The sequence below is a fragment of the Hippoglossus stenolepis genome, chromosome 12 (genome assembly GCF_022539355.2).
Source record: "Hippoglossus stenolepis isolate QCI-W04-F060 chromosome 12, HSTE1.2, whole genome shotgun sequence".
Classification (NCBI taxonomy): Eukaryota; Metazoa; Chordata; class Actinopteri; order Pleuronectiformes; family Pleuronectidae; genus Hippoglossus; species Hippoglossus stenolepis.
In genome coordinates, this window is record NC_061494.1 from 12,767,541 (window position 1) to 12,794,235 (window position 26,695).

Genomic DNA, 26,695 nt, shown 5'->3' on the forward strand with positions numbered 1-26,695 from the left:
TTAAGCTGCACCGATCACAACAGCTGCTGGGAACTGCCTGTGATGCTTTGTGGTGCAGCACATACAGAGAGAGTCTGGCTTCGAGGCTCAGAGTCGTCTGGTCTGCCCATTACACAGCAAGTAATGCTTGCATGACTGTCTTGATTTCCTGCCTCTTCTATCAGAATCTGGTCACATCAGCATTCCTCAGGCGCACGTCACTGGTGCGTTGATGGCAAGTATAGTGGTGCCCTCTCTTTGGGTGTGTGAATGTCATTGTGTTTGTTTCTTAGAGAACTGAAATTCCAGCACTAGCATTGTTTAAACCCAGAGTGTCCCTGTGGTTGTAGGAATGGACCCTGTGGAGAAGGATCCCCTGTGCAGTGTGGAGTTGTGCTCACCATGATACCATCAAGGTCCCCTCTGACCAGTGACAAACCAAAAGATCTGGCAGGTAATACTGTGTGTTTTTAGTTAGTTTTCCACACATAATTATGTATTTTGTTGCTTGTACAGTTTATCTGAGGTCTCATGTGAAGCTGCAAAGCACTGATTTTTAGATAACTGCCTCTTCTTTTATTCAATTGAGGCTCCACACAATTTCTTCATCACATCTCTGTGATCTTCTGTCTCTGTCAATGTCTGAGCTGTTTTATGAGAATTTAAAGAATCAAATAGCAAAAGTTGTGTTGCCTAAGCACTGCTGCTCCCTTACAAAGCCTCTATAGGCAGTGTGAAGCATTAACCATCTGTCTTTGATAGATTATGTGTGAGCTGAGTAGGTTATTTCTTACATATGAGAAGCCTCACACAGCTCGTCCCTCTAAAGCAGCAACTCCGCACTGCATTTGAATCTCATGCAGCCTCTTAAACTGCAGCATTTATCTGCTTTATTACATCGCTGCCAGACAGAATATGAATGAGAACATCACACCCTTGTGTGGTCAGACTATAAATCTTAACCTAATTGAGTCCTGATCAAGTCAGTCACTAGCTCTGCCACATAAATCCTGCAATTAGGTGCAGACAATACAATGACATGTCCTTGCGCTACATTGTGTATTTCATGGTGACAAGGGTGTCGGTTTAATCAAATCTATTGATCTGAGGTTGCACCTCAGGTACAGGCCACAATCAAATATCTCCAGAGACAAACAGCTGGAGGGATTGTGAAGACTGTCGGGCAATGGAGGGGCCAATGCAAATGAATGAATGACAAGACAGAGGGCACACAGCCAGATGTATTTATAGACGTTGAGAAATTGATACCAAAAGTGTGCAGTGGAAGGCAGAGAGAGAGAGAGAAAGAGAAAGAGAGAGCGAGACAGCAGAGGAAATAGGGAGGAAGAGGGAGAGAGAGAATGGGCAGGGCTCTAGGTATGTTAGAACAACAGCAAGCCGGACCAGTCAGACAGAGAGGAGGAGTGAGATGAGAGGAAGGAGAGGAGGCAGAGGAGAGTGAGTGGTTAAGTGCTTGTAAGTGTGTGAGTGTGTGTGTGTGTGTGTGTGTGTGTGTGTGGTGTGTGTGTGTGTGTGTGTGTGTTTGTGTGAAATCAGATGGAGCCCAAGTGCAAGACAGTGAGCCAGGGGAGAGAGATGCTCAGAGGGGATGAGGAGTAACAGGGCGAGGCAGCAGCGTGAGGGGCAGAGTGTGTGTGGCTGAGGAGGAAGAGTGTGTGTGAACAGAGGGATGCAGTCATGTCTCTGTGAGAGGGAGCAGCACAGCAACGGTAACCATGCTGAGCCCCAAGATAAAACAGGCACGCCGGGGTAAGCGCACTCCCTCCTCCTCTCTTTCCCATCCCGCCTATACGCTCCATCTCTTTTCTCTCTTTCTTTGCTCCCCTCTCACTGTCTCTGCAGAGCTGTACCTGCTGTCTTTGTACTCTAATAGTTACATCAGTGTTGTTGCCGGTGCTTTCATTGATGATGACGTCAAAAGGTGTAACAATGCCAGACTAGTGAACACCACATCACGTCATTCAGCATCCCAGTGACTACTGCCATCGAACATCTGAGTTTTTTATTTTTTTTTGCATGATCTGAAGCACTGAGGCTTCATCTGCTGTGCTCACTGAGAGTTAACCGGCACCACTACAGGGTGATGTAATCCCTCACGACTTGATTATACCATCCTCAGTCCTAGAAGATTTCATCCTGGTGGAGATACAGTGGGTTGTAGTAAAAATGGCCGCAGGAGGGATAACCCTCCCTGTAACAATGCCCTGACATGTTCACACCTGACAACTTCTCTGTTTGCAGATGCAGATTATTTGAGCGGGTGACAGGGTGGCGAGGGTAACGCATGGCTCTCTACTCCTGCAAATCACAGCAGTTGACTGTCAGACGTAGTTCCTCAAACATGGGTAAAACCCCAAGAAGTCAGGACGCCACATATATGCCTCTCACATGACTCTGTGAAGATGAATATAGAAGCTATAAACTGCCGCTACAGCTCCTGAGATGATGATGATGATGATGCAGATAATAGATACCTGCTGTGTTCTCCAGAGCAGGTGGTTGCTACAGACGGCCGGCGGTGCTTCAGGTGGCTGCTGGGAGAGTTTTGACAATCCTAAATTATCTCAAGGAAATTGGTTTTACACATGACTGCTGTTTCAGTAAATTGCCACCCTAACAAGGAATAGAAGTCTGTGAGGTTTGCTTAATCTCACACTTTTGCATAAAAATGGTCACAAAAGAGGAAAATATCAGTTTGCATCAGTTTCCGTTTGTTTGTGTGTGTGTGTGTGTGTGTGTGTGTGTGTGTGTGTGTGTGTGTGTGTGTGTGTGTGTGTGTGTGTGTGTGTGTGTGTGATTGTGTGTATGTGTTGAAGCCGGGCTTCTTTTCTTTACTGGCTGTCGTTGCCTTATTCTACTCAGCCGTGAAAATAAGACTATAAAAGATGATGGGAAGGAGTTTGTTTCTCCTTAATGAACACAGTGCAGTGGCCACTTCGGTTTGCTGGCCACGTTTTTGTGCACTTGCCATCTCTCATTTGCTCTAATGGTATTCTCCTGCCCTGCTCTCCTCTGCTCGCTCATTTTATTTGCGAGCAAATTCGGACACCGTCACAGTGCTGTGTCTGCACTTAGAAGCGTAGATACAGGAAGATGTCACTGGTAAAACCTTGAGGGAATAATGAATTTATTGGACAAGATATGATCATTTTGAGACGCTGTAGGGTCAAAATTACCTTGAGGTTTTCATGCCATTGTATCATTTCCTTAAGAGGACATTCATAAGACAAAATCCAAACTGAAGAAATGTTGATGCTGTACCGTGTAAATTATAAATGCTATCAAATTTTGTTATAGATTAATCCATAGGTTATTACTAGTGGTAGCGGGATGTACCATAGCGTATTCATTCCAGACACAATCGAAAATGACACTAAAGGGAATAATGCATAATAATATAATAATATAATCACACACAGACTGAAGCCATTTTCATTCATGATATGTACATTGACCTGTGATACTTCCGTGCTAGAATGCAAATACGTATTTTTACTGAGTTACTGTAATTACAAATGAGTGGTATATAAATTGGCCAATATGAGCCTTGAACATAATCGTATCAGCTGTGTTTCTCTATTATCAGTTTTTCTGTTATTTATTGTTATTTATGATCACGTTTATGGTTAAAATCTATTTTAAGCCTCTTAATTACATTATTTTGTTTTTAGAGTTTTATAATAAATAACAATAATGATAATAATATATTTCACCTGCGTAAAAGATATTCATTTACCTGCGTTATTGAAGCTTTCATTTTACATACTTTAAGGGCATCTCTATCTTACTTGTTTATATTGGGATATTGCTACTTTAATTTCAGAAAATCTGAATGCTATATAATTATCTAAATTATTTGGTTTTAAATTAAGTGATGTTACCATTACTTCCTGTAAAATGCAGTCATTTGATTCTTGTACACCAATTTCCACAGAAAGTAGATAGAAAAAACAGTTCCTCTCTAACATTTCTTGCCTCTTATTTTTAAAGAAGTGCACAACGTGGCCACATCTGCTATATTTATAGATCCTGCTCTGTCTGCTAGTGCAGTCAGCATATACAGTTTTGTTAATGACTGCCTCACATGCTCTCCAGTCCTCTCACTTCCCGACGATCGTGACTCTGCAAATGAAGGACATCCAGAGAGGGCAGAAATAAAATGAGGAGTCCCGCAGACAGAGAGCTGATAAGTCAGAGGGAGAGAGAAACAGAGAGAGAGAGAGATTTCAGTCCTGGGCCTTTACAGATACCTTCCCTGCTGTCCTCAGCAGAAAGCGAGATGCAATTAACAGGAGAAAAGGCGCCATTGATTTCTCGCTCCTCTCTCTCTGCTTTCTGTTTATCTATCTCCCTCTTTCTCTCTCGCCCTGACTCCCCAGGGATATACTCTACTGTTGCTGTTTCTGCTCTAGACCTTTGGCATGAAGATGCTAATATCTAATCCATGCCTTTAATCAGCTTGAAGCAGTTAAAGCGCAACCTGATCCAAAGCAAAAGTCCTCTGTGTGACAATGGGAATAATAAATACACTTATTACTACTAACACATATAATAAAAAGCACTGGAATAGATGGATGGGATTCATCTTAAAGTAGAGTGTCTTTGTCATTGCTACAAAATGGAGGCTATGTCTTGGTAAATTGACTTAATAGGAAATCCGGATGCGTGGTCCGGCCTCCGAGCTTAGCTGCCCCCTTGGGAGGCTTCCATGAATCATGATTGTGGATCATCTTTGGGTGAATATTCAGAATCATAGCAAAACAACAAAAAGAGAAACGACCTGTTTCCTCTGTCTCTATATGTAACTCTCTATTTCCTTATCCCTCTCTGTCTCGCTCTCGCTCTGACGCTCTTGAAAGCGCCTCTTTGCTCACTTTATCTTTCTGTGCATCTCCACGCAGCACGCTCCAAGAGCATGGTGCTCGGAGAGCTGTCCCGGGTGTCCAGGCCCTGCTCGCCTCTGGATCAGGAGAAAGCACTGAAGGTGGGTTGGCTGAAGAGGCAGCGCAGTATCATGAAGAACTGGCAGCTGCGTTGGTTCATCCTAAGGACTGAGGCTCTGTATTTCTACAAGGACCAGGATGAAACCAAGGCACAGGTGACGCTCACAAAACAACACAAATACAAGACAGTGTCACTTGTTGCTGCTTAACTATATTTCTGGATTCATTCTGGTTTGAAGCATGATACATATTCCACCTCTATGAATTCATCTATATTAGTATTTTTCCCGCAGGCCCAGTCGATTCAATGTGTGTTCTCTGACTCTGAAAATAGCTTATTGATTCCTTTAAATCAGGCTGACAAAATACATTTTGTAGCCCTCAAGTTGAATAACGCACTGAAATATGGGACCGTGGTTTTTAGCCACCCACTCTATCTTTATATTGTTGGTGTCAAATTAGCTGGATAAATATCTAATCATCTTTCCTGCGAAAATCATCCATCCCCACAATGTCCATTAAAGCCAAGCGAGTGTGTTGCTGCCCTGACACACACACAGATAATGTGGTAACTAGCTGCCCTGTGGTTTTGTTGTACTTAGTATATGATCTTTGACCCGCTCTATGCTTGATCAGAAATGCAAGCGCATCAGGAAGCGGCAGTGGGATAAAGAGATGAAGAGCTGTTTCCCTGAGTCATCCCTGCGTCCATCACCATTACCTCACTCCCTTGGACTGATTCCCAGAGCTCATAGTGCTCAGAAACTCTATAATGTTTCACATGCACTTCACGTCCAAGTCCAGAACCACTAATTGACCTGGCCCTTGAATGTTGTTGACATGGGTGTTTTCCTTGTGCCTGGCTGCCGGTCAATCTCAAGCCTTCCACTCCTTTTCTTCCACAGGGTTGTATCCTTCTTCAGGGCAGCCAGGTCAAAGAGCTGCCAGCCAATCAGGATGAGCCTGGTCGCCACCTTTTTGAAATTGTTCCAGGTGAGTTGGCGCGATGACAACTGGTGCTGCATGTGTAAGAAATTCAACAAGTAAGTCTTGTTCAAAGGATGCTCAACAAGCTGTTTAGTAATGACTGTGAAACACTGGGGTCGTTTTTTTGTTTTTTAGAAGAAAGCACATCTAATATTATTTGCCACCGATAATAATAATATCAAGACATCAGTATGTTTTGCAGAAAAAAGACATCAAGATCACAGCTGGACTCCGAGGCTCAGAATGACACAAGTTGCTAAACCTGGCACGCAGATGTCTTTGGTGTTCAGACAGCGATCAAATCAGTGCATGTACCACAACAGCAAAATATGCCAGGTTTGCAGTTAAGTACAGAAAGCATATGTGTGTTGCCTGAAACTGTGATCACACTTTACATACAGCACTTTGTTGCCATTGTTGTAATTAATGAAAAACAGAAGTAGATGGAGGGGCGATGCATAGCTGCACTTGATGTTTATACCCCAATAAGGCAATGCTACCTTCTTATATTGTAATAATGACATTTCATAATGTAAATTGTGTCTCTATAATATTATTGTTTTTTATGATTTCTTCATGACATCGTATAATATCATTTATAAGAAGATAATATCTTATCAATTTAAGCATTGGATTGTCTGTGGAGCTTATTATTTGCAAGATATCTTGGGGAAATTTTCTCCAGAAGTTAATAATCTGGAGAGATCCCCTCCAGAGTAAAATTGGCAAGTATGGTGAAAATCTGTCCATGCATCATGTGTGTACGCGCACACACACACATGTGCAGGGGCAACAGCAATGTCACATAAAAAAATTTCACAGCAAATGATTCACCGGCTGTAACACATGCTCGAAACAGGCAGAACAATACAGAACAGCAGAAAGGATGAGATGTCACAGCACATAGTGCCAATACCACAAGGGGTCAACAATGACTTCATTCAATTCTACATTTCTGCTCATAACAGCGAGTTTGGCTGTGGTGGGGGAACAGAAGAAAAGGACCTGGACACAGGGAAAGAAAATCCTGAACAGGGTTCTGCAGTTACTCAAGTCCACAGGGACCACTCCTCTTTCTGGGTCATTTATCTCGCACAAAACACACTGTACACCACAGTGCAGGGCTTAGTAGTGAATGCAGGTGCTGATATGTAGCAAGGCACATGGAACCCCTACAAAGTCCACTGACAAAAAAACAACTCTTGCCTTTGAGAGGTTTTCATCGGTAGAGACGTGAAAATGTTTTATGCATGGCAAACATGCTTTTAGAATTTTAAAAGAGCCTGCACCTCTGCAGAAGCAAGCAAGTACAAAGTCAGATAAGGGGAGTCGATTCCACATAGTGCAATCAAAGCTAAACTACAATAAACTCAAATGTCAAACTAAAATGTCAAAGCGGGAGGCATCACGCTGTGTGTGGATGGAGAGGCAGAGCGGCATCTTTGTACATTGCAGGGGAGCTTGAGCTGATAAGGTGATGCGGTTTATGTGATCAGCAAAGTAACTGTCCAAAGTGGTATTTGTTCTGTCCCACATATTTTAAAGCACTGTGTCATTTCATCCTGTTGAGCCAGGACGTAATGAATTATGGTTGCGTTTTCAGGTGGGGCTGGAGAAAAGGATCGATCAGGTATAAGCCATGAATCATTCCTGCTGATGGCCAACTCTCAGAGTGACATGGAGGAATGGGTCAGAGCCATACGGAGAGTCATATGGGCTCCGCTTGGAGGAGGTGTGGTTCCCAAACATTACATACAGCCCTGTTTATCATAATTAATGCCTTAAAGAGCGGAGTTAAACCTCTTTGACACACACAAGGAAACACTCTGAACTGTTGATAATTTTCCGTATTGTTTGGGTACAGGAGTCTTTGGGCAGCACCTGGAGGAGACAATGTTGTACGAGGCCCAGTGTGGCCCCCAGCGAACGGTCCCTGTGCTGGTCGAACAGTGTGCGTGTTTCATGCGTGAACATGGGCTTGAGGAGGAGGGCCTTTTCAGGGCCCCTGGACAGACCAATCACGTTCGAGAGCTGCAGGACGCGTTTGATCGTGGCGAGAAGCCGGTGTTTGACAGGTGAGGCAGCAGGAAGGGGTTCTTCGTGTTGTTGCAGAATACCAATCTATAAGCAGTACTCTTTATGTGCACTCTCATGTCTCTGACAGTACCACAGATGTCCACACAGTGGCATCGCTGCTAAAGCTGTTCATACGGGAGCTGCCTGAGCCTATTATCCCATTCTCCAAATACACACAGTTTATTTCTTGTGCTCAGCTACTTACCAAGGATAAAGAACTGGTAATAAATAAACACACAAACAAACACATTGAAGATATATTTAAAACCTTTACCTTGATAGTTAACAGGTTTTTGTTGTTGTAGGGAATCATAGAGCTCGGCAAACAGGTGAAATCTCTTCCTCAGGTCAACTACAACCTCCTTAAATACATCTGCAGGTATGTAAACACTGTCCTGTTGTCTCCTGAATGCATCATTAGTTTGTTACGCTCACTAATGTGACTGTTAATGGGTTTCATTGTTGCTGCTGTTTCCCATTCACTGTGTGATGATTGAGGATTTGTCAGCCTGTCATACAAGGGAAACAACATTTGTTATGCCCACATCCTACTCACCAGGTGATGCGACATCACATTGATTTACTCTGACTGTGCGTAACTGCATGTCTCCTCCTACACATCTATATAGACTGAGAGCTGAGCCCACACACCATCCAGAGCTATGATTCACTCTCACATTTTATTAATTCGTATCAATGACTAATAACAAAAGGGGTTTTAAAGTCTTCCTCTGGTGAAAATCAAGTTTTGAAATATGTTTACTATGTGAAATGAGTATTGAGAGTATGTCCACCTTAACACTGCAGTGAACAAATGACTGAATCAGGCAGCCAGGGTTTGTGATGTCACAGACCTAAGAAACCAATCATGTCAATGTGTGGGTGGGGCTGAACTGCAGGCGAGCTGTAAGGGTGGGGAGACGAGGAGAGACCATATTAACATGGTCATAGATCCCAGTCATGAAATGACGAAGGAAGGTGTAGAGTTACATTTAAGCCATTTTAAGGCCTTGAGGTTTTTTTTTTATGAGAGAGACATTTAATTAACATTTTCTTTATAAGATAATGAGATTTAATGTGAAAATACATGTTATGCTCACACACTGGTCACTGTCTGCTCAGGTTCCTGGATGAGGTTCAGTCTCACTCCAACGAGAACAAGATGAGTGTTCAGAATCTGGCCACTGTGTTTGGACCCAATATCCTTCGGCCCAGGGTAGAGGATCCAGTAACAATGATGGAGGGTTGGTGCTCATGTTAGCATGTGTCAATCTGCAACCAAATTTGTTGCAAAAACCTTATTTACAATCAATATGCATGTTTGTCATTATAAACAGGAAGTAACCAGGTGCAGCATCTGATGACTGTGCTGATCAGTGAACACTCCCGACTTTACCAACACGAAGAGCCAGAAACAGAAATCGAGATCCCTCGACAGCAACCTCAGAGTCTTGCCCAACGGTGCACAGTGGAATGGATGTCACACGAAGACGCTGAACCCCCACCCTCCTCAGGCACAAGCGCCACAACACCCAAGGAGAAACTCCAATCTTCCACCCCATCTTCAGAGGGTAAGCTGGAAGCCCCAAGCCCCATTACAGTGATAGAGAAGGGCGAGGATGATCAGGATGAAGGGAAGAGCAAAAGTGGGCCAGAGGAGAAAGTTGATGATAAAGCAGATATCAAAACTGAAGTGAAAAGTGGGGGTGAAGTCGCCGTTAGTCCCAGTAAACAGTCCAAAGCACTTCCGTCCTGGAGGAGCTCCTTCAAGGGCAGTGCAGCATCTGGGGGGCCAAGGGGAAAAATAGGGGGGTCGGCGGGGGATGTGTCAGCAGCTGGTGGGAGCAACTGGCTGATGAATGGCCTGTCGTCCTTCCGAGCTCACCGCCGCACCACGTCATCTGGTGAGAGGCTGAAAGATTCGACCCTGTCTCTGAAGGACTCAACCCTCTCCCTTAAAGAGAGCACTCTCTCAATTAAGGACTCGCAGAGAGACTCAGATGACGACTCCGCTCGAACGCCCCTCGCTCACAGGGCCCTCCACCAATCGCACAGACTGTCCGCCTATGACAACGTTGCCCCGTCCAGTCTGAGCCTGCCTGCTGAATCCCCGATTTGGTCGTCCTTTGAGATCTCGCTGGCCGAACCAGAGGTAAGCGATAGGGCAGTCAATGTAGCGCAGGGTCAAGAGAGACCCACAGAGGTGAGGGACAGTACAAATACTTCAGATCACAGTGCAAGTGGTGCTGAGGACGATCCCGCAGAAGGAGATGAAGGTCTCACCAACATGCTCACCCATCTCAAGGAGGAGCTGAAGAGGCAGAGGACGAGTTATGAAGCCTCCATTCGCAAGTAAGAATGAGTCACTTCTTATTTCTGTCAAATAACTAATTAAAGCAAGGATTCTGTGTTATTTATAACCTCTTCTTTCGCTTGTCTTTTCCTTGAGGTTGGAGGAGTCCTGCTCTAAGTACCAGTCCCAGGTAAACCGCCTCGAGGAGGAGCTGGACCAGGAGAAGAAGAAGTTCCACATGCTGGAGATCCGACTCAGGAATTCAGAGCGAGCAAATAAAGACGCGGAGAACCGAAACATCCTCCTCCAGCAAGAGATGGAGGACTTCTTCAAAACCCTCGGAGATCTGACGACAGGAGCAACACAGACCAACTAGATCTGACCAAGCTGCCATCACCTGGTCCATCAGAGGAGGAGGAGGGAGGAGGAAGAGCTTAAATAACTGGGAAGACCAGCCAGTTCCAAAGCTTTGAAGACCAAATACCTCTAGTGCTACTTGCCATCATATCCTCTTTAGTATGGCGGTCTTGTGCCTACACTGAACAATGCCAGTGCCAAACGAGAGCTCTTCCAGATCAAGGACTTCTCATTTTACCACTCCAAAAACTTCCTCCCCATTATACTCCATTGTTCATGTAGCTGATTATTTATTGACTAAATTACTCTATGAGATACTGGATATGAGGTACTTTTCCTGTAAACACTTTGTTAAGGACTCTTGAAACTCAAAGGAATAACAACGTGAGACATTAAAATTCAACTCGTTTATTTGCTGGAGTTGTACGTACTGTCGACAGTTTCCATTTTGAATGTATATAATTGGTCTGTTAGTGAGGCAATTTCAGATCCAAAGGCTAAAATTCACACATCCGGCCATATCACAACACACCACAACAGCCATCAGTATTTGGCCAAGTCATCAGAAGACTGCAGCATCATCCCCATAGTGCTCAACGGCTTTTCTTTCTTTCTTTCCTCTATGTACCTGCACTAGAACCAGATTTGCTAAGAGAAAACTCATGCGTCGTCTAGTCTAATTTCTCTATTTTTGAGAAGATGGAGGGGAGAGAGGAAAAAAAAAAAACACAAGAAGAGGATGTCACAACAGTCATTTGAAATGTGGTCCAGAAAGGGTCAGGACATGCGTCACAATCCCCCAAAGAGCATTCTGGGAGCTGAATGATAGGGGTTACTGCCTGAAGTGCCCAACAATGAAAAGGGCAAATTTTGAGCCATCAAGTACATCCAAAGGTTATCACCATGGCGGGTAGCAAATACCTGTTTCCCGACTCTCGGAAAAAATACAAACATTAAATCTACATTAAAATGTACAGATCAATTTACCAAGTAATCCTAATCTATGAATAAATATTGCACAGAAAACAAAGAAAAAAATTAAAACAAAATGCATATAAATAGTACTTCTGAATGAAATGTACATTACAAACAATAGATGCCTCCTAGCTTGAAATAAATAAATAAATAACACAAATGCAGAAGAGAAAATCTTTTTTTCACATTTCTTTGTGAATGATGTGTTACATGAAAAACATACTGTATCTTCAAAAAATGTGTGTTTTAGTGTGTGTGTGTGCACGTGAGAGGTAGAACTCAGAAAAGACGCACCGCAGAGGAGAGGAGCATCTTCCTCGGAGACGACTGAAAAATCACTGAACTGAGTTAAGGGCACTTAAAAACGAAATATCTTGAATATCCAACGGCTGTAAATAATGTCTGAGAAAACCTGCCAAAAGGGCAAAGTGGCTAATGTGACAGTTGCCCAAATACACCTCACTCATATAACCAGTGGAGAGGCCTGTATGACGTTGGTACAGCGCTAACAGCAATCATTGGCTCCTTACAATTCCACATTTCTATTGACTTTACATTCACCCTGTTCTTCCTCATACAACAGACCATAACCTACAAATCCCACTTGAGTCAATAAATAAGTTACAATACAGTCAGTTTGCAGAATGATATCGTAAAAAAAAGAAATGCAGAGTCAGGGCAACAGACCATTTGACTGCTTGTCCTGATACACACACACAATCAGATGTGATATAATACTAAGAAATAAGTTAACGTAGGATGCTTTCTACAAGAAAGATGAGGAGCTGTGTCAAAATAAAAGCATCTATTTGCATTAGGACCCAAGAAAAATGTGCTCTAGTCTACCTCTAAAGAGAGAATTCATTCAAATGTCCCAAAAAATAATTTAAAAAACGCCAAATGAACGATTCAAAAATATACCCAACGTAATATTGCAGTGCTCAACAGCAGCAGCTAAAAAAAAGGAAATCCCTCTCTTTCATAACACACACACCACAGATTCACATCAAAACATACTCTTGATTCTTTGCAGCAAAAATACAGTAATAATGATACAGTTTCAAACCACAGTCATTTACAGCAGTGTAGAGGGAGGGGGAAATAAAAAGAAACTGTACATTAAAAGCGCAGCTCTACAAACTAACATGAGAAGTTTCATTGGCCAAAACTCTTTTCCCATCACACACACTGATGAGAAAAAGGTTTTATGCGTGCGTGTGTGTGTGTGTATGTGTGTGTGTGTGTGTGTGTATGTGTGTGTGAGAGAGAGTGTGAGTGTGTGTAGTATGTGTCCGTTATCTGCAGCAGGCCAGCGCACCCAGAGAGGTATGGCTTTCCAAGCTGCTGTCTGTTTCAGAGGTCAAGGTGGGGTCACTGCACGGGTCAGTGGGCTCCGTGGACATGGACGAGACGTCGTTGGCCGAGGAAGAGGAGGACGTGGGCTGGGGGGGGCTGTCGATCACTGCTGCACCTGTGCTGCGAAAAACACACGTGGACGCATAAGTTTTATGGAAATATGCCGGATTCAGCCATTATCTGATGAGTCACGCATGCACGTGGCAACAGTACGTCAAACTTTTAATCCCCTCTGCATACGGACTTTTACAGGTCAAAAGATGAACAGAGTTAAAACTAAGACATATGAGTGTGTCTGCTTCTGGTAAATAACCTATCATGTGACTCTCACAAATAAAAATAGGATTGATTCACTTTAATTCATCCTCTCCACCTCTTCTCATCTCCCACAGTTATAATGATTACTCACCTAAAGGAGGTGGCTGGCCTCTTATCACTCCATTTTTTGTAAACTCCTCCCAATCACTCACTTCCTTATAAATTAGATCTGCAAAAGAAAGAAAAGAAGAAGGTTACGTGGGAGGGGGCATACTGTACAGTCCAAGCAGCATCATGTTTCTAATTCGGACAGGCTGTGCTAGTGTGACCCTTCTAAAAATGAGTGAGGGGTCATTATCACCTGACAGGGTGTAGGATGAGCTCATCATGTTGCTCAACTGAAAGTGATATTTACTCACACGTTTAAATCCCAGCACTCTGCTGCACAGAATCAGGTTCATCACTCCCACAATAGAAAACATTAATTAATAAATGATTTCATGTGTCACCCTCTGGCAGCTACAGTGGAGATACAGGGCTCCTTGGGAAACAATGTCTGTCAACAACTGACTGCCTTTCCACACATTCACTGGCCGTGATGCTGGATTTCTTTACGCATTATTTATTTTTGTGATTTTACAAATAGAAAATATCCTTGTCATCACTGATAAACATAGAATCTGACCAGATAACCATTCCTATATCAGTGTAATCCCATTTGAATTACAAACTTTATATATATGTGTATATATTACTGTAATATTAGACCACCACTATTAGACCAACCTAACGAAAATGAATCTCCTTTAGCAGGCATTTCTTGCAAAAGAATCTGAAACAAGCCTGATTATTTTCATCAAGTTCCATGAATTATTCTCTGACAAATCAATGAAGATATTGGAAAAAATCTGTCAAGTGGATTCTGTGTAATCCTGCTAACTGACAGACCGACAGACAAACAAACGCAGTTATGAAAACATAACCGTCTTGGCAGAGGTAATGAATCCTCTAAGGCAACACGTCCTGGCGCTGTGGTACGTTTCTGTGCTCCTCAGGAGCCAGAGTGCAAATTATCTGGCACTCTGGCTCCTGAGCACCCCCACATAAACGGACACTGAAAAGTGAAGTGTTGAGTGTGGTGTTAATGGATCTTAGTCGTGCTGTCTGACCTTTCCACTCCTCCACGGTATGCTCCCTCTCGTCCAATGCTTTCTCCGGAATCTTCGGAGGTGGCTGGAGAAAGAGAAAACTGCTTACAAGGCACGTCGATGTGACAAGTGCGAAAAAGTGAAGTAATTCAAATCTTCTTTGAGGATGGTGCAGTCCGATCAGTGATCCACTTACCGCTTCCACTTCTGCTGGGTCGTACCAAACATTGATGTAGGGGTGCTGCAGGGCCTCGTCTACAGTGATTCGTTTGGAGGAATCAATCACTAACATCTTGGATAAGAGATCTCTGGCTTGGCTCGCTGAGGGATGAAACAACAAACAGATAAGAAGCTGCGCTATTTATCCCAACGCTACAAATGTGCTTTGACGAATGTGTTCTTAAGTGATATAACAAGGACACTACCTTTCAGTTTGTTGTGATCAGAGTCAGCAGGGAAGAGCACGTCTGGGAAGAGTTTCTCGAAGCTGTATCCGGCGTAGCGTGGCCTGTTTTCTACGTATGTTCTTACCGACTGATTCAGCTTCATGAGGAATTCCTGAGTTGGGGTTCCGAGCTGCTCGATGACCTTGTTCCACTGATCAATATCTTAGGTGAAAATGTTAAGGAAACAGGCCACACACACATACACACACACCAACAGCTTCACTTACATACACACACAAAACCTATAGCGATGCATCCACTCACTCCTTTCCAATGTTGCTAATAATCAACTCTTACGCCCGGGCACCACTGCATGGGTGGGCAGGGAATGACGGCCACGTAGCTGATCTGGTGCGTCTCACTTGCGTCTGTTGTTCACAAAGGGAACATGTCTGCTGTGTAGCTGCTATGTGAGATTTATGGTATGACTACTAAGTTTCATCAAATAAAAGTAACCTATATACTCAACTAAATGTCAGTACACTATGGTATGAAGCTGTGCATCTTATGGTCCTGCAATAATAACAATAAAAACCTTGTTAAAGGTTCAGTGTGTAGAGTTTAGTGACATCTAGGGGTGAAGTTGCATGTTGCAGCTGAAAACCCCTCACCTCACCCTCCCCTTCCAAACATGACAGAGAAGTCTTCAGTTGTCATAAAAACTCAAAAGGTGTTAAGTTTGTCCAGTTTGGGTTACTGTAAAAAAACATGGCAGTCTCCTTCATTAAGTATTTGAATATAAAGGGCCCATTCTAGGGTAAAGACAACAACAATTTGTACAATTTAGATGAAACACTAGTGAAAACATCACTAGGATTATTTTATATTCAATTTCTGCCAATAGATCCATTTCACCTACATCTTATACACTGGACCTTTAAAAGAAATGATTAGTTTCAGAGTACTTTTACTTTAAAACAGGCAGAGGAATTGTTGCAAATATTTATGTGTGTGACATTTATTATTATTATGCCCTGATATAGACATTGATATAGAAACTGAAACCGTGGTAAAAGATTATTATCACTGATATTTTTGCAGAAGATGCACCGAGTGGCTCGGGCGCCCGAAATGAAAAGCAAGACATTCTGCGACGCAAACACGCTGCTCACACATTCATTGCACACATCCTCTCTCACAGCCACCGCCCTTTACTATCTGATTTTGCTTTACAGTAGGTTGGTGCAGAAGGGCAATGATGGAGGTGACATTTGTGGGGTGGAAAACTTGATAATGGACAGCAAAGTGACAGGAGGGAAACTCCCAGGGTGGTGTTGGATCTCTTCACACAGAATGAAGTGATGACACAGTGAAGGATACGATCAGTGCCGGGGAACAACACGCTTCCCCTGATCATTTCAGCCACAATGCAGCCCACTGACCATACGTCCACTGGGAGGTGGACATTGAGATGACAGGGAGGTGGACATGCAAACAAAACCATGAGGAGAAGGAAACAAAACAGAAAAAACACAAAGATAACACAAACTGAGAAGACAGCCAACAGGATGGGAGTGGTGTGATGATGAGTGGAAATAAAAAATGGATTCCATGCAGCATCAGCCAGATACATGAGAGGAAGCAAAGCAGTGTTGAGCAGATAGAAATTAAAACTGATGCATAAACAGCCCGAGTTACATTGGACTATATTAGCAATTCACCATCGCCTGGCACAATGTATTAATATTCAAACCAGGGAAAACATAAACAGTTTGCAAAGCCTGTTAAAATGAACAGTGTGAGGAGGCATTAGAAAAAACCCAAGGATACAGTCCCTTCCTGGGAAGAGGATTTTATGGCGAACCATTTCTGCCAGTATGCAGCCCACAGACCATATGTCCACTAGCCAAGTGGAACATGGTAATAAGCCAATAAAAAGGTGAGAGGAATGCATGACAACAGGTTAGTTACAGATAGGAGGGTAGTTAGTGAGCAACTAGTATTCAGCTCCCTTTATATGACCTATAACACAAGTATTTGAGGTTTTATAGTGAAACTGCAGATGATTTTTAGATGTTGAAACTAACCATTGGCTTGATATCCCATGCCCAGGATAACCTCAGGTGCTCTGTAGTAACGCGTCACCACGTACGGTGTCATCAGGAGGCCGGTGGCCGCCGTCCGAGCCAGGCCAAAGTCCAAGATCTTCAGTGTACAATCTGACTTGACGACTATGTTACTTGGCTTCAGGTCCTACAGAGGAACACACAGCAAAATATGATTTTAGTAATGTGTTCAAATGTATCAATGAGAAGCGATGACATTGTGAAACTATAGAGCGCATAACTCCGCCAAGGCCCAACAGTCCCCTTATGAAACCACATTTAAATTCACTAAATCAATATTTTGGAATTGGATCTGCACCAAATTGCACACACCCATAAATACCAGTGCCCTAACCATGCCTGATTATTTTTCATCAAGAGACCCGAGTTATTCTCCGGGAAATCAATGAAATGTTAGAAAACTCCCTAACTTGCAATGTTAAAGAAAGAGATTGAAAGATTTAAAAAAAAATCCTGGATATGTCCCCTAATCCAGATCTGCACCAAAATGTAATGTTTTTTTCTTTCTTGGCTCATGTCCCAATCCTCTACAAAATGTCATGGCAATCGATTGAGTAGTGTTTACATAATCCAGCACACAAACAAACAAAAACATACTTTATTTTATTTATTTATTTGTATAGCACTTAACTGAAAAGACTGTACCTCACAAAATCCATGGCAAAAACACATAAATAAAAATAAAAGACATTCAACTCAGTTCAATTCTAAGCGCCAAATCACAACATATTAAGGTCGAGACTTTAGAATTAATAGAGAAACCCAACAGTTGAGCAATGAGCAACAGAAACGCTGGACTGAGAGAAGAGCCCCACATTACAACATCATGATCGCCTGTGTTGTATATTTCCAGATTAATTGCATTGACCTTTCACAATAATAGTTTTGTCATTATAGGCTGCGAAGAAAAATGTTTTCAAGAAGATGAACAGATCTTTGCTCAATACTTTTTTGGGGTTATGAGCATCTCTCTTCATGATGAGGTTCAATTTAACTCACATTTGAAAATATACATTAACCAGCCCTATTTGAGAGACCTCAACACAAAATGTTTCCAACATATTTTCAGATGGTGTCGTTAGTAATTAAAGGACAACATCCATCCTCTGATAGTCAGCCAGTTGACCGTTTACCCTAACACTGCAGTGTCAAGTATCGCAGTTAACAGGTCCTCTTCGGGACACCGGCCTGGCGTTAAGTCTGCGTATTCCTGGCCAACTGATGCTTACCCTGTGAATGATGCCGGCTGCGTGGAGGTGTTTGATACCGCACAGCGTCTGATAGAGCAGATAAGACAGCCTCTCGTGGTCCAGCTCCATCTGAATGACCTGGCACAGGTTGGCGTCCATCAGCTCCATCACCAAGTACCTGGCCGAGCAGGAACAGGATACATGTGTGGTAGAGAACGCACGCGTCACTAATTCAGTTTTGTGAGCGGCACATACATGTACCGTATGCTTTAAAAAGAAAGAACACACGCAGTACATCCAAACATCAAGCTACTTACACATCTTGAAAATCTTGTAATGATTTTTGTGGTGTAAATACATGTAATAGGCCAATGATCTGTGGGCACAAAGTCAAAATCATTTACATTAAAGCATCATAACATACTGTACATATTTATGCATCTAGATAAGATGAACGTTTTGTTAATCTAAAGCACCATGTCCACCATGAAGTGATCTCTATAAACAGCTTTGAAAGAAATGCATTGGCTATCCACTTTTTAATTTATCAGCTTTGCCAAAATGTCCTATTTTTATCTAAGTATTGCTGTTTTGTTTTCTTGTGGAGAAACACTCGACTGGTGTGATAAAAGAAACTAGTCAGACTGTAAACGGTGCACAGATGGAAAACAGCATCTTGAGCCGGATATCCACTGTCACCAGAAGCCTAAAAATATTGGTCGTTCATCCTCCGAGATCGCCCATGAAGTGGATAGGTGATGTAACTGAGTAGCTTTGCATACTTACATTTTTGTGATTGACACATTTCATTAGGACTAGCTCTCTGTACGCCCTCTTGGCATGGGTTTGATTTTGAAACGGCCGACTCAGCTTCTTGATGGCAACATTTCGTTCAAGCATTTGGTCGTAAGCAGAGCTGAGGGACAAAGTGTGAACAATTTTAAGGATGTGGTCACATATGTAGGAAGATAGCCAGCAGAGATATGTCACTTCGATATTCTTAACATCTCAGCGAGTATGGAAAAATGTGAAAATTACAGTTTACATGGATTTGTATTGTAAAACTTCAGATGAGATCAAATAAAATGCTCCTTATTTCTCTTGAACGTTCAAATCGGTGACAGATTTCAACGAGTAGCTGCTGACTGAATATGAATGAGGCTGAAACACTCACCACACAATCCCCTGCGCTCCTGAGCCGATGGGTCTTAGATTCTGGTATCGCTTCAGTACCGTGAACGTCGAGTCTCCCACATCGAGGCTGTAGAACTCCCTCTCTCGCTTGTTTTTGTTCATGGCGAGATCTTCAATTACTGCTCTCTGTGCATCCAAAAATGTCCTCTGTGAACACAAAGACACACACGAGCGGTTCAAATATTTTGCAGGGGCCAGGACTATACGGCAGATACCATAAGAGCTGCTGCACAGAAATTAGAAAGTCAAATGAAAAACCCTGTTCGCAAGAAGGCAGATTAGGAGTGAAGGGGAAGAGGCAGTGCTGAGTTTCACACTTGAGGCGAGCACTGCAGCTCCTTATCTCAGCGACTCAGCAAACACACCAGGATGGAAGATTTGATATCATCAGCAGGGGTGGCACAGGGAGGTCTACTACTTCATCATGTGAAACATGATTCTCTGAGTGACTCTGTCACATTGGAAAACCTAGCCCGGCGATAATTCCTTTGAGTTTGGACCCTCGCCCATGCAGGACTCCAGCCCAAGCAGGTCTTCCACAGGCACATGTTAACTGGGTCAAGTTGCACCAAGAGGCTGTTAAACCCAGATAAGAGACAACACAGAGATGCTCATTTTTTGAAGCACGATGTTCCCAAACAAGCTTCATTTTGCATTCAAACAAAACCAGCGAAAATCTAAAGAAAAAAGAGAAAACTGACGTCGACTTCCTTTTCATTTTCTTCCGTTCTTATGTAAGCGACGTAACCACCCTCCCCATTCTTCAACTCTCCAGACACACAGGCCATATGAGGGATGTAATTGCCAGAATAAAATGAGTCAGCTCTCCTTCTGCTGCTTGACGTCACAGAGGCGTACATGACATCCACCTCCCTCACAACATGAAAATAGACATGCTTCCTTTTATATTTTAGACAGGAAGCAATTATTCTCATCTGAGCTGTGATGCCTTGAATGACGTCGCAGTCAGTGTGCAGGTGGTGTTATAGTGTTCTGTTGCTCATCTGTTAGGTCATTATATATTGTTACATCACAAGGATAAAGCAGGTCAGGTCGGTGCAGGGAGACAATCGCACACTGAACGTTTCCCTCTCATGATATCTTATGATCAAATGAATTCCTACGTAGTTGTACACATGGTTAATATCAATGGGCCTGTTGTGAAATAACCATTATCGACGCTTGCAGCATAAACGCAGCATCCACAAATTCCTTTGAATCAATTACACACTATTAGACTGCAGTTATGTGGCAGCTGCAGTATTTATAAGGAATGCAGCAGCCACATCCGTTGTTTGATGCAGTGCCTAAAATGTCTGGGTGTTGTGATTGGATTTTTGAAGCTGTGATACATCAAAGGCGCCTTGTGTGTCCGGCAAAAGCAGAAATGCAGCAGGGTTCGTTCCTAGAGTGCACAACCTTCTAATGACTTAACATTTGTTTTCTCTACAGGAGCGTCTAACAGTCTAACCAACAGCTTCCAAAGCACTCACACATTTACAAAGGTCGAATTCAGATCCTGGAAATGGTGATTGACATGTATATCGTTGAATATGACACAGAAATGCACATTAGTAGAAGTCTGTGACATGGTTTTACCACATATTAACAGAATTCTAAATTATACTGTGCAGCTATCTTGTCTGTAATATTATTTAGCATTAGGCAAACCCACATTATAGTACAACACAAACAGCCTATACTTGGAAGAATCACTAAACCATATTCACATTCCTCAATAGCCATCCCCAGCAGAGGAAATACAATATAATCCAAGCCGTACATACATTTATAATAACCTACCCTATAGATACATAATTAATTGATGTACTTTATATTACGGCTAAGATAACTCGTTCATTGGGACCTATTATCCTAATGCATCCTGCTGTAACCAATCCAGAGCTCCGAGCAGGGCGGAGGAACACAATACATCGTGTGGTTAAATGACAGAGACTGAGTGGAGGACCAGTATCGACGCGCTATTTATTTTCATTCCATGCCAGTGTGGTGGGTGGCGTGTTAACCTTGGCCACACGACCCCTGCTCTCCCCCCGTGAACGCGGATAAATTACTCCACAGACAAAAGACTAGCGTGCAGGCGAGAGGCAGAGTAATCCGGACACTGCACAAGAAGACGTTAATGCAGAGATAATGTCAGCCAGTGTGGAGAAATGACAGGGCCCCGTTCGTGCAAACCCAGTGCGCAGTCCGGCGGTGCCACCCGCTCCTGTCTCGGCTCCATAAGAGCGATCGGTGTGCTACAAACTGAACCGACGCTCGGCGTAGTGTTCTGGGTACGAAACTGCAATGTACGACGCTTAAAACAAGGGCCCACACGGTACGAGGAGCGTGCACACACACACACACACACACACAGACATGCGACCCTCCCCCACGGCCAAACAATGAGCACGTCCGAGGAGCTGAGGTGCGGATCCTCATCTTACCTCCGTGCATCCAAACCGAGTCTGTAGCGATCGCCCCGCGGTTCGATCGGCGGCGTAACGTCTCGGTGCGGCGGACCAGTTTGTTTGTGCCGCCGGTGGAGGACGATTTATTCCGTTGTGCGGCTTAAAAATACATGACCTCACCACATTCACTTGCCTACGTTTCCATCTGGCTGCTACTGACAGGCCAGGACGCGCAGTGCGCACGGGGCATGCGTCCCAGCACCGCGTCACTCATCCGCTGAGACACACCCACCACCTCCTCCATCCATCCCTGCTTCCTTCCGTCTATCTATCTATCTATATATGATCTATATATATGATCTATATACAGTATATGATCTATCTATCTATGTATATATATATATATATATATATGATCTATCTATTTATCTTTCTATCTTTCTATCTTTCTATCTATCTATCCGTCTATCTATATATTTGTTTATCTATCTATCTATCTATCTATCTATCTATCTATCTATCTATCTATCTATCTATCTACTGTATATATGATCTATCTATCTATCTATCTATCTATATATGATCTATATATATGATCTATCTATTTATCTTTCTATCTATCCATCTATCTATCTATCTATCCATCCATCTATCCATCTATCTATCTATCTATCTATCTATCTTAATATATATATGATCTATCTATCTCTCTATCTCTGTTGTTAGGCTGCATATTTCACACACACCCCATCCCCCCCTCCTTTATATGTCCTAACATGTATTTCCTGGTGATAAAAAGAGGTTGGCAGAAGAGATTGGCAGAATGGTTTATGAATCACTGAGCACACTAGTAAACGAGTCTTTCACATCTTCTCTGTAAACCAACATACACTGAACGTGATGCCTGTGCATGTCTCACACACACAAAGTGTCCTTGCTGCAAAATCCTTCACAGAGGGAAATGGAAGGACAGCTGAATGTCCACATATAGGACACATAGGGTGAAGCACATTCATGGCTTCATTCAAACAGAGGTGGTACTGGAGGTGGACTCAAATGATCAATGTTTACTGAATATGTTTCATATGATAGTGAAGAGACAATAACTTCAAATGTCCACTTCCATGTCCTATATTACTACTACTACTACTACTGCTACTACTGCTACTACTACTACTACTAATAATAATAATAATAATAATAATAATAATAATAATAGTAAATGTTATTATTAGTATTATAATATACTGAGACATTGAGTGGGATTGGTGAATATGTCAGTATACATGTGATTTACATAAAACAAAACTGGTTGACTTCTGAAGAGTCACAGTTAATAATCAATCAAATTTAAAATGCTCTGTCCTTTTACAGTTAGTTTTCATACCTGGTCCATTGGGCAAAATAAATCATCCATGGTTTTTTTGTGTCTGTTTCCAGGAAACACAGTGATGCTGCAGTGATAATCTATAGATCTATATAGATTAAGTATTAGTCTATAATTGCATGATCATTGTCACCGGAGCAATATTTGGCATCTCTGCCTCTTTACGTCCCCGGCCCGTATCACACTGTGGGATCACTATTGGACTACGGCACTCACGGGCTCTGCAGAAAACCACAGCGTAGTAGTTAGAGTACCATCCAGAGTTGATCCGCCACTTCCTATACGCGCGCTACAACACCGAGGGAATGGTCCGTGTGTCTGCGGAGCACATGCTCTGCGCGGGCATGTGACTGGATGAGGACAGGTAAAATTACGTTAACTTAGCGCTGAGTGGTTTAAATTCTCCCCGCAGCCACATGACAGCCCGGGATGCCTGTTATTCATCCTTGTCCCTGCGCAGATACCCCGGGGCCTGCGGGGACAAGCTGCGCGCAATAGACGCGGGGAAGTGGCATGGATAAAACGTCCCGGCGCCGACTCCCGCAGCGACGCACGGCTACTACGGATCCTTACCCCTTGTTCGAAGAGAGACCGCAGTGTTATGATCATTGTTGGTGGTGGAGGTGGGGGTGGGGGGGAGCAGCCCGACTGCAGCAGGCTACTACTCCGCCGGGTTCGGCTTGGCTCGGCCGAGGTCGTTCGTCCTTCCCAGGCTTCTCCGTAGCGCACCCACCGCCGAGGCTCCACCGCACCTTCGGGCGTCAGACGGATTAGGCAAATCGGTGTAGCTGATCTCACGCAACCCGCTATTGGTGGCTCTGACCTGTCGCTGTCAAACCGCCGGGCTAAATCCAATTAAGTGTTTAAAGGCGAGAAGCTAAGAATAGCGCCAATTACAGTAAAAAGTTTCAGATCCTCAGCGTGGTGCTGCTGGTGCTGCTGGTGGCAATAGAGCAGATGAGTGGGGCACCATGTATAGTTCATGTCACTGATGAATTACCTGCCTGAGAGGAGCTGCCTTCACTGAGAGGACGTCAATACGGCGATGCCATGATCACGAGGATTATTTTGGATCCGTGGAGGGAGCGCTGAAGATAAAACACAGGATCGGACACAGGTTACATATGGTACCAGGTAGTGTTTCCGTTCTTTACCACCCTGCTCCTGTAGTCCTCTGTGCCAGTTTGGTGGATCGAGGTGGGTTGTCTCCATGTTCAGATGCATTAATCCTGCAAACTAATTCACCTTTAACTCAAGCTTAACACTGACAGGGCTGTTGTAACGGATGCATGTGTAGTAGCCTTCGTATCCAGGCCTGTGAGGACATAAAACCACCTTCCTGAAATGTGATGTTTATAGGAGGCTGCTGGTTCTGTAGCTGCAGGAATTGGACTCTGCTGATAGTAGTGAATCGTCCATACGGTCATGCTTTGTATGTCAAGGTGGGAATTTGTTTTCACCTTGAAGTGAGACAGAAGGTTGTAAGACAGAGAGACCTAGATCCTGAAGAAGCTGTTGCCCCAAATTTTCTAGAATATACAGCACAGCTTCTCCTCTGTCTGTGTCTCAGTCATGTGATTGGATAAGAAACATGGTTTGTCTATAACTGGAGTTGTTGACTGGGGATAGACGTGTGTTTTGCATTTTAATCTGAACATAAGTGTGCTTTTATGAGCCAAGGAGACGCAAACTGTGTTATATGCACTGGCAACTGGTGTGTAGATGAACATGGGATTATTAGATACTAAAAATAGGTGATGTAATATAGGAAGCAGGAGAGGTCAGACTGTGTCTAGCCAATCGACACATCCAAAGGTACATATGGATATCACGCACCCAGCAGCCCCTCCCACCAGAAATCCAGTAACACATGACAGACCGGTGTCAACGTAAGTGGTGACCAGTCGGCAGGTTGTTGGTTCCCTGCCGTATAATATGGCTTCATGACATTACATTACATTTTTAAACCACTTTTCAAGAAGATTTGCTCAAAAGTAGATGGGTGGGATGGATGGATGTTTTCCTTCTTCCTCAATCCCTTCTATCGTACCAACAAACCAGTGTTGAGGGATGCAGGATAGTCTTATCATCACTATTAGTTTAATTGGTTATTTAAATGGCCCTGTACAGATTTAGGAGACACCATAACCTCGTAATTTAAGAAGTTGTTGGTTTTTTTTGTCACACGTCTAATCTTCCGAGGCTTTGCTCGTGTTCGCTGGACAATCTGGGTGTCATGAGCTGAGGATAACATCAGGTTCAAGTGAAGGATTTAATCGGGCCTAAAGTAACTAAAGTAATTGGGTTGGTTTGTATCAGTGGGAGCGTGTTGCTTCGTTCAGTATGGGCTTCACTGTGTTGGGCCGGCAGCGAGCAGCAACCTACTGTATTGTATTACTGAAAACATTTAGAGGAGAAGGAAGAAAAAGAGAAGAACAGATCCGGTGGAATGAAAAGCAGGACGGTTGGGTTTCTCGGACTGTAACGTCCACGAGAAACAGCCGCATTCTGTCTTTTGTTTGTTTGAGAAAACTGAGGTGAACGCTTTAACCCGAAAGAAGACATCTTTCGCTAAACGTTTTATCCTCATGTCGTCAAAACTTTAACCCAAGGTCGGAAATGCTGTAAAGGATTTCTCGGACTCAGTTATTTCTGCCGTCTGAGCTCTAACTTCAGTTAGTAGTTACCTCAAAGTTCCATAGTAATAGAAATCTTCTACGACGACAATTTGCTTTCAAGTCTCGGTGTTCATCGATAAAACAATGCACAGTCTTTTAGAACAATATTGGATGTGTTTTCTCTTATTGCAATGATCTGAACCTGCGAAATCCATGCTTTTGTCATGCGTAATCGTTCCGTAAACTCAGTCTAGTGCCCCCCTCCACATTCTCGACTGGATATAGTTGGTGGTAATACACAGTATGTGACAACGAGCTAACATGGGATCATGACACGGTTGCTTTGGTGCCAGAAAGCGCCGCTCCCTCAGAACCACCCTCAGGTCAGATGAAAGCCTATTACGAAATGGGAGGGGCAGAGAGAGAGAGAGAGAGAGAAAGAGGCAGTAAGACTTACGGACTAAGATAATCTAATCAGGGTCCAGTGCAGAGGACTGTGTTTTCTTCGGTGAAGTTTCTCAGAGGTGTCATCTCAAAACCAATCTGTGAAGACAAAGTCGAAGCTGACATTAAGAGCAACAGTTTCACAGAGATGTGATAAAGAGGTAGAAGTGTTAGAGACACCCAGCAAAGAAACACAGCTCAAAATAGAATAGGCCCATTTATTGTTTCCATGTGAAAGTCACATAAGACATTTTCTCACGTACATAGAAAAAGCCAGAAAAATTAAACCTCTCTTTCAGAATATTTGAATAATAAGGGATGGTTTGGGTTTACACGTGTGTGTGTGTGTGTGTGTGTGTGTGTGTGTGTGTGTGTGTGTGTGTGTGTGTGTTTCCTCTGTGTGCAGGAATGTGTGCAGGATGAGCAGCACATTTGTCACATTAGCTGAGGTACTGGAGGCACGAGGGGGACCTCTGCTGGAGGAGGAGGTCTGGTCCCTGCTGCTGGGCACTGCAGAGTCTTTAGTGGATGTCTCCTATAAGG

General features: G+C 43.3%; 3 protein-coding genes across 11 annotated transcripts in view; 2 read left to right on the top strand and 1 right to left on the bottom strand.

The window, feature by feature from the left end:
• Window positions 1–11,067, top strand: arhgap22 (Rho GTPase activating protein 22). Of its 3 annotated transcripts, none has more exons than XM_047342310.1 (11): window positions 1–203; window positions 330–433; window positions 4,902–5,098; window positions 5,849–5,936; window positions 7,534–7,662; window positions 7,795–8,005; window positions 8,095–8,227; window positions 8,312–8,385; window positions 9,129–9,250; window positions 9,344–10,358; window positions 10,456–11,067. In XM_047342310.1, the coding sequence occupies exons 2-11, from the start codon at window positions 382–384 to the stop codon at window positions 10,673–10,675; spliced, it is 2,241 nt and encodes a 746-aa protein (XP_047198266.1). In that variant the 5' UTR covers window positions 1–203; window positions 330–381; the 3' UTR covers window positions 10,676–11,067. The 3 variants fall into 3 exon arrangements, with proteins under 3 accessions (XP_047198266.1, XP_035028157.1, XP_035028159.1); XM_035172266.2 differs by lacking the exons at window positions 1–203; window positions 330–433 and adding exons at window positions 1,132–1,749; window positions 6,121–6,273; XM_035172268.2 differs by lacking the exons at window positions 1–203; window positions 330–433 and adding an exon at window positions 1,136–1,749.
• Window positions 11,049–23,816, bottom strand: mapk8a (mitogen-activated protein kinase 8a). Of its 6 annotated transcripts, none has more exons than XM_035172270.2 (12): window positions 23,664–23,816; window positions 19,270–19,436; window positions 18,882–19,011; window positions 18,413–18,471; window positions 18,135–18,273; window positions 16,867–17,032; window positions 16,160–16,231; window positions 14,819–15,001; window positions 14,590–14,714; window positions 14,415–14,478; window positions 13,397–13,474; window positions 11,049–13,102 (listed from the first exon to the last, which is right to left on the bottom strand). In XM_035172270.2, exons 1-12 carry the CDS (start codon window positions 23,697–23,699, stop codon window positions 12,927–12,929), a joined length of 1,395 nt encoding a protein of 464 aa, XP_035028161.2. In that variant the 5' UTR covers window positions 23,700–23,816; the 3' UTR covers window positions 11,049–12,926. The 6 variants fall into 6 exon arrangements, with proteins under 6 accessions (XP_035028161.2, XP_035028166.2, XP_035028163.2 ...); XM_035172275.2 differs by lacking the exon at window positions 16,160–16,231 and adding an exon at window positions 16,610–16,681; XM_035172272.2 differs by lacking the exons at window positions 16,160–16,231; window positions 23,664–23,816 and adding exons at window positions 16,610–16,681; window positions 21,884–21,956.
• Window positions 23,731–26,695, top strand: part of ptpn20 (protein tyrosine phosphatase non-receptor type 20) — a 26,827-nt gene continuing 23,862 nt past the window's right edge. The window contains exons 1-2 of one of the 2 annotated variants that reach the window (XM_035172265.2): window positions 23,731–24,224; window positions 26,559–26,695. In XM_035172265.2, the coding sequence (XP_035028156.2) occupies window positions 26,572–26,695 (124 nt within the window). In that variant the 5' untranslated portion in view covers window positions 23,731–24,224; window positions 26,559–26,571. The remainder of the gene's footprint in view (window positions 24,225–26,558) is intronic. The other variant, XM_035172261.2, reaches the window with a different exon arrangement.

Coding starts and splice junctions, on each gene's coding strand:
- arhgap22 (XM_035172266.2), top strand. CDS start 1,716: ATGCTGAGCCCCAAGATAAAACAGGCACGCCGGG. Junction 5,099..5,848: donor AGGATGAAACCAAGGCACAG/GTGACGCTCACA, acceptor TTTCTTCCACAG/GGTTGTATCCTTCTTCAGGG. Junction 10,359..10,455: donor TATGAAGCCTCCATTCGCAA/GTAAGAATGAGT, acceptor CTTTTCCTTGAG/GTTGGAGGAGTCCTGCTCTA.
- mapk8a (XM_035172270.2), bottom strand. CDS start 23,699: ATGATCATAACACTGCGGTCTCTCTTCGAACAAGGG. Junction 19,012..19,269: donor GGAGCGCAGGGGATTGTGTG/GTGAGTGTTTCA, acceptor TTTGTCCCTCAG/CTCTGCTTACGACCAAATGC. Junction 14,715..14,818: donor TGATCACAACAAACTGAAAG/GTAGTGTCCTTG, acceptor TTCATCCCTCAG/CGAGCCAAGCCAGAGATCTC.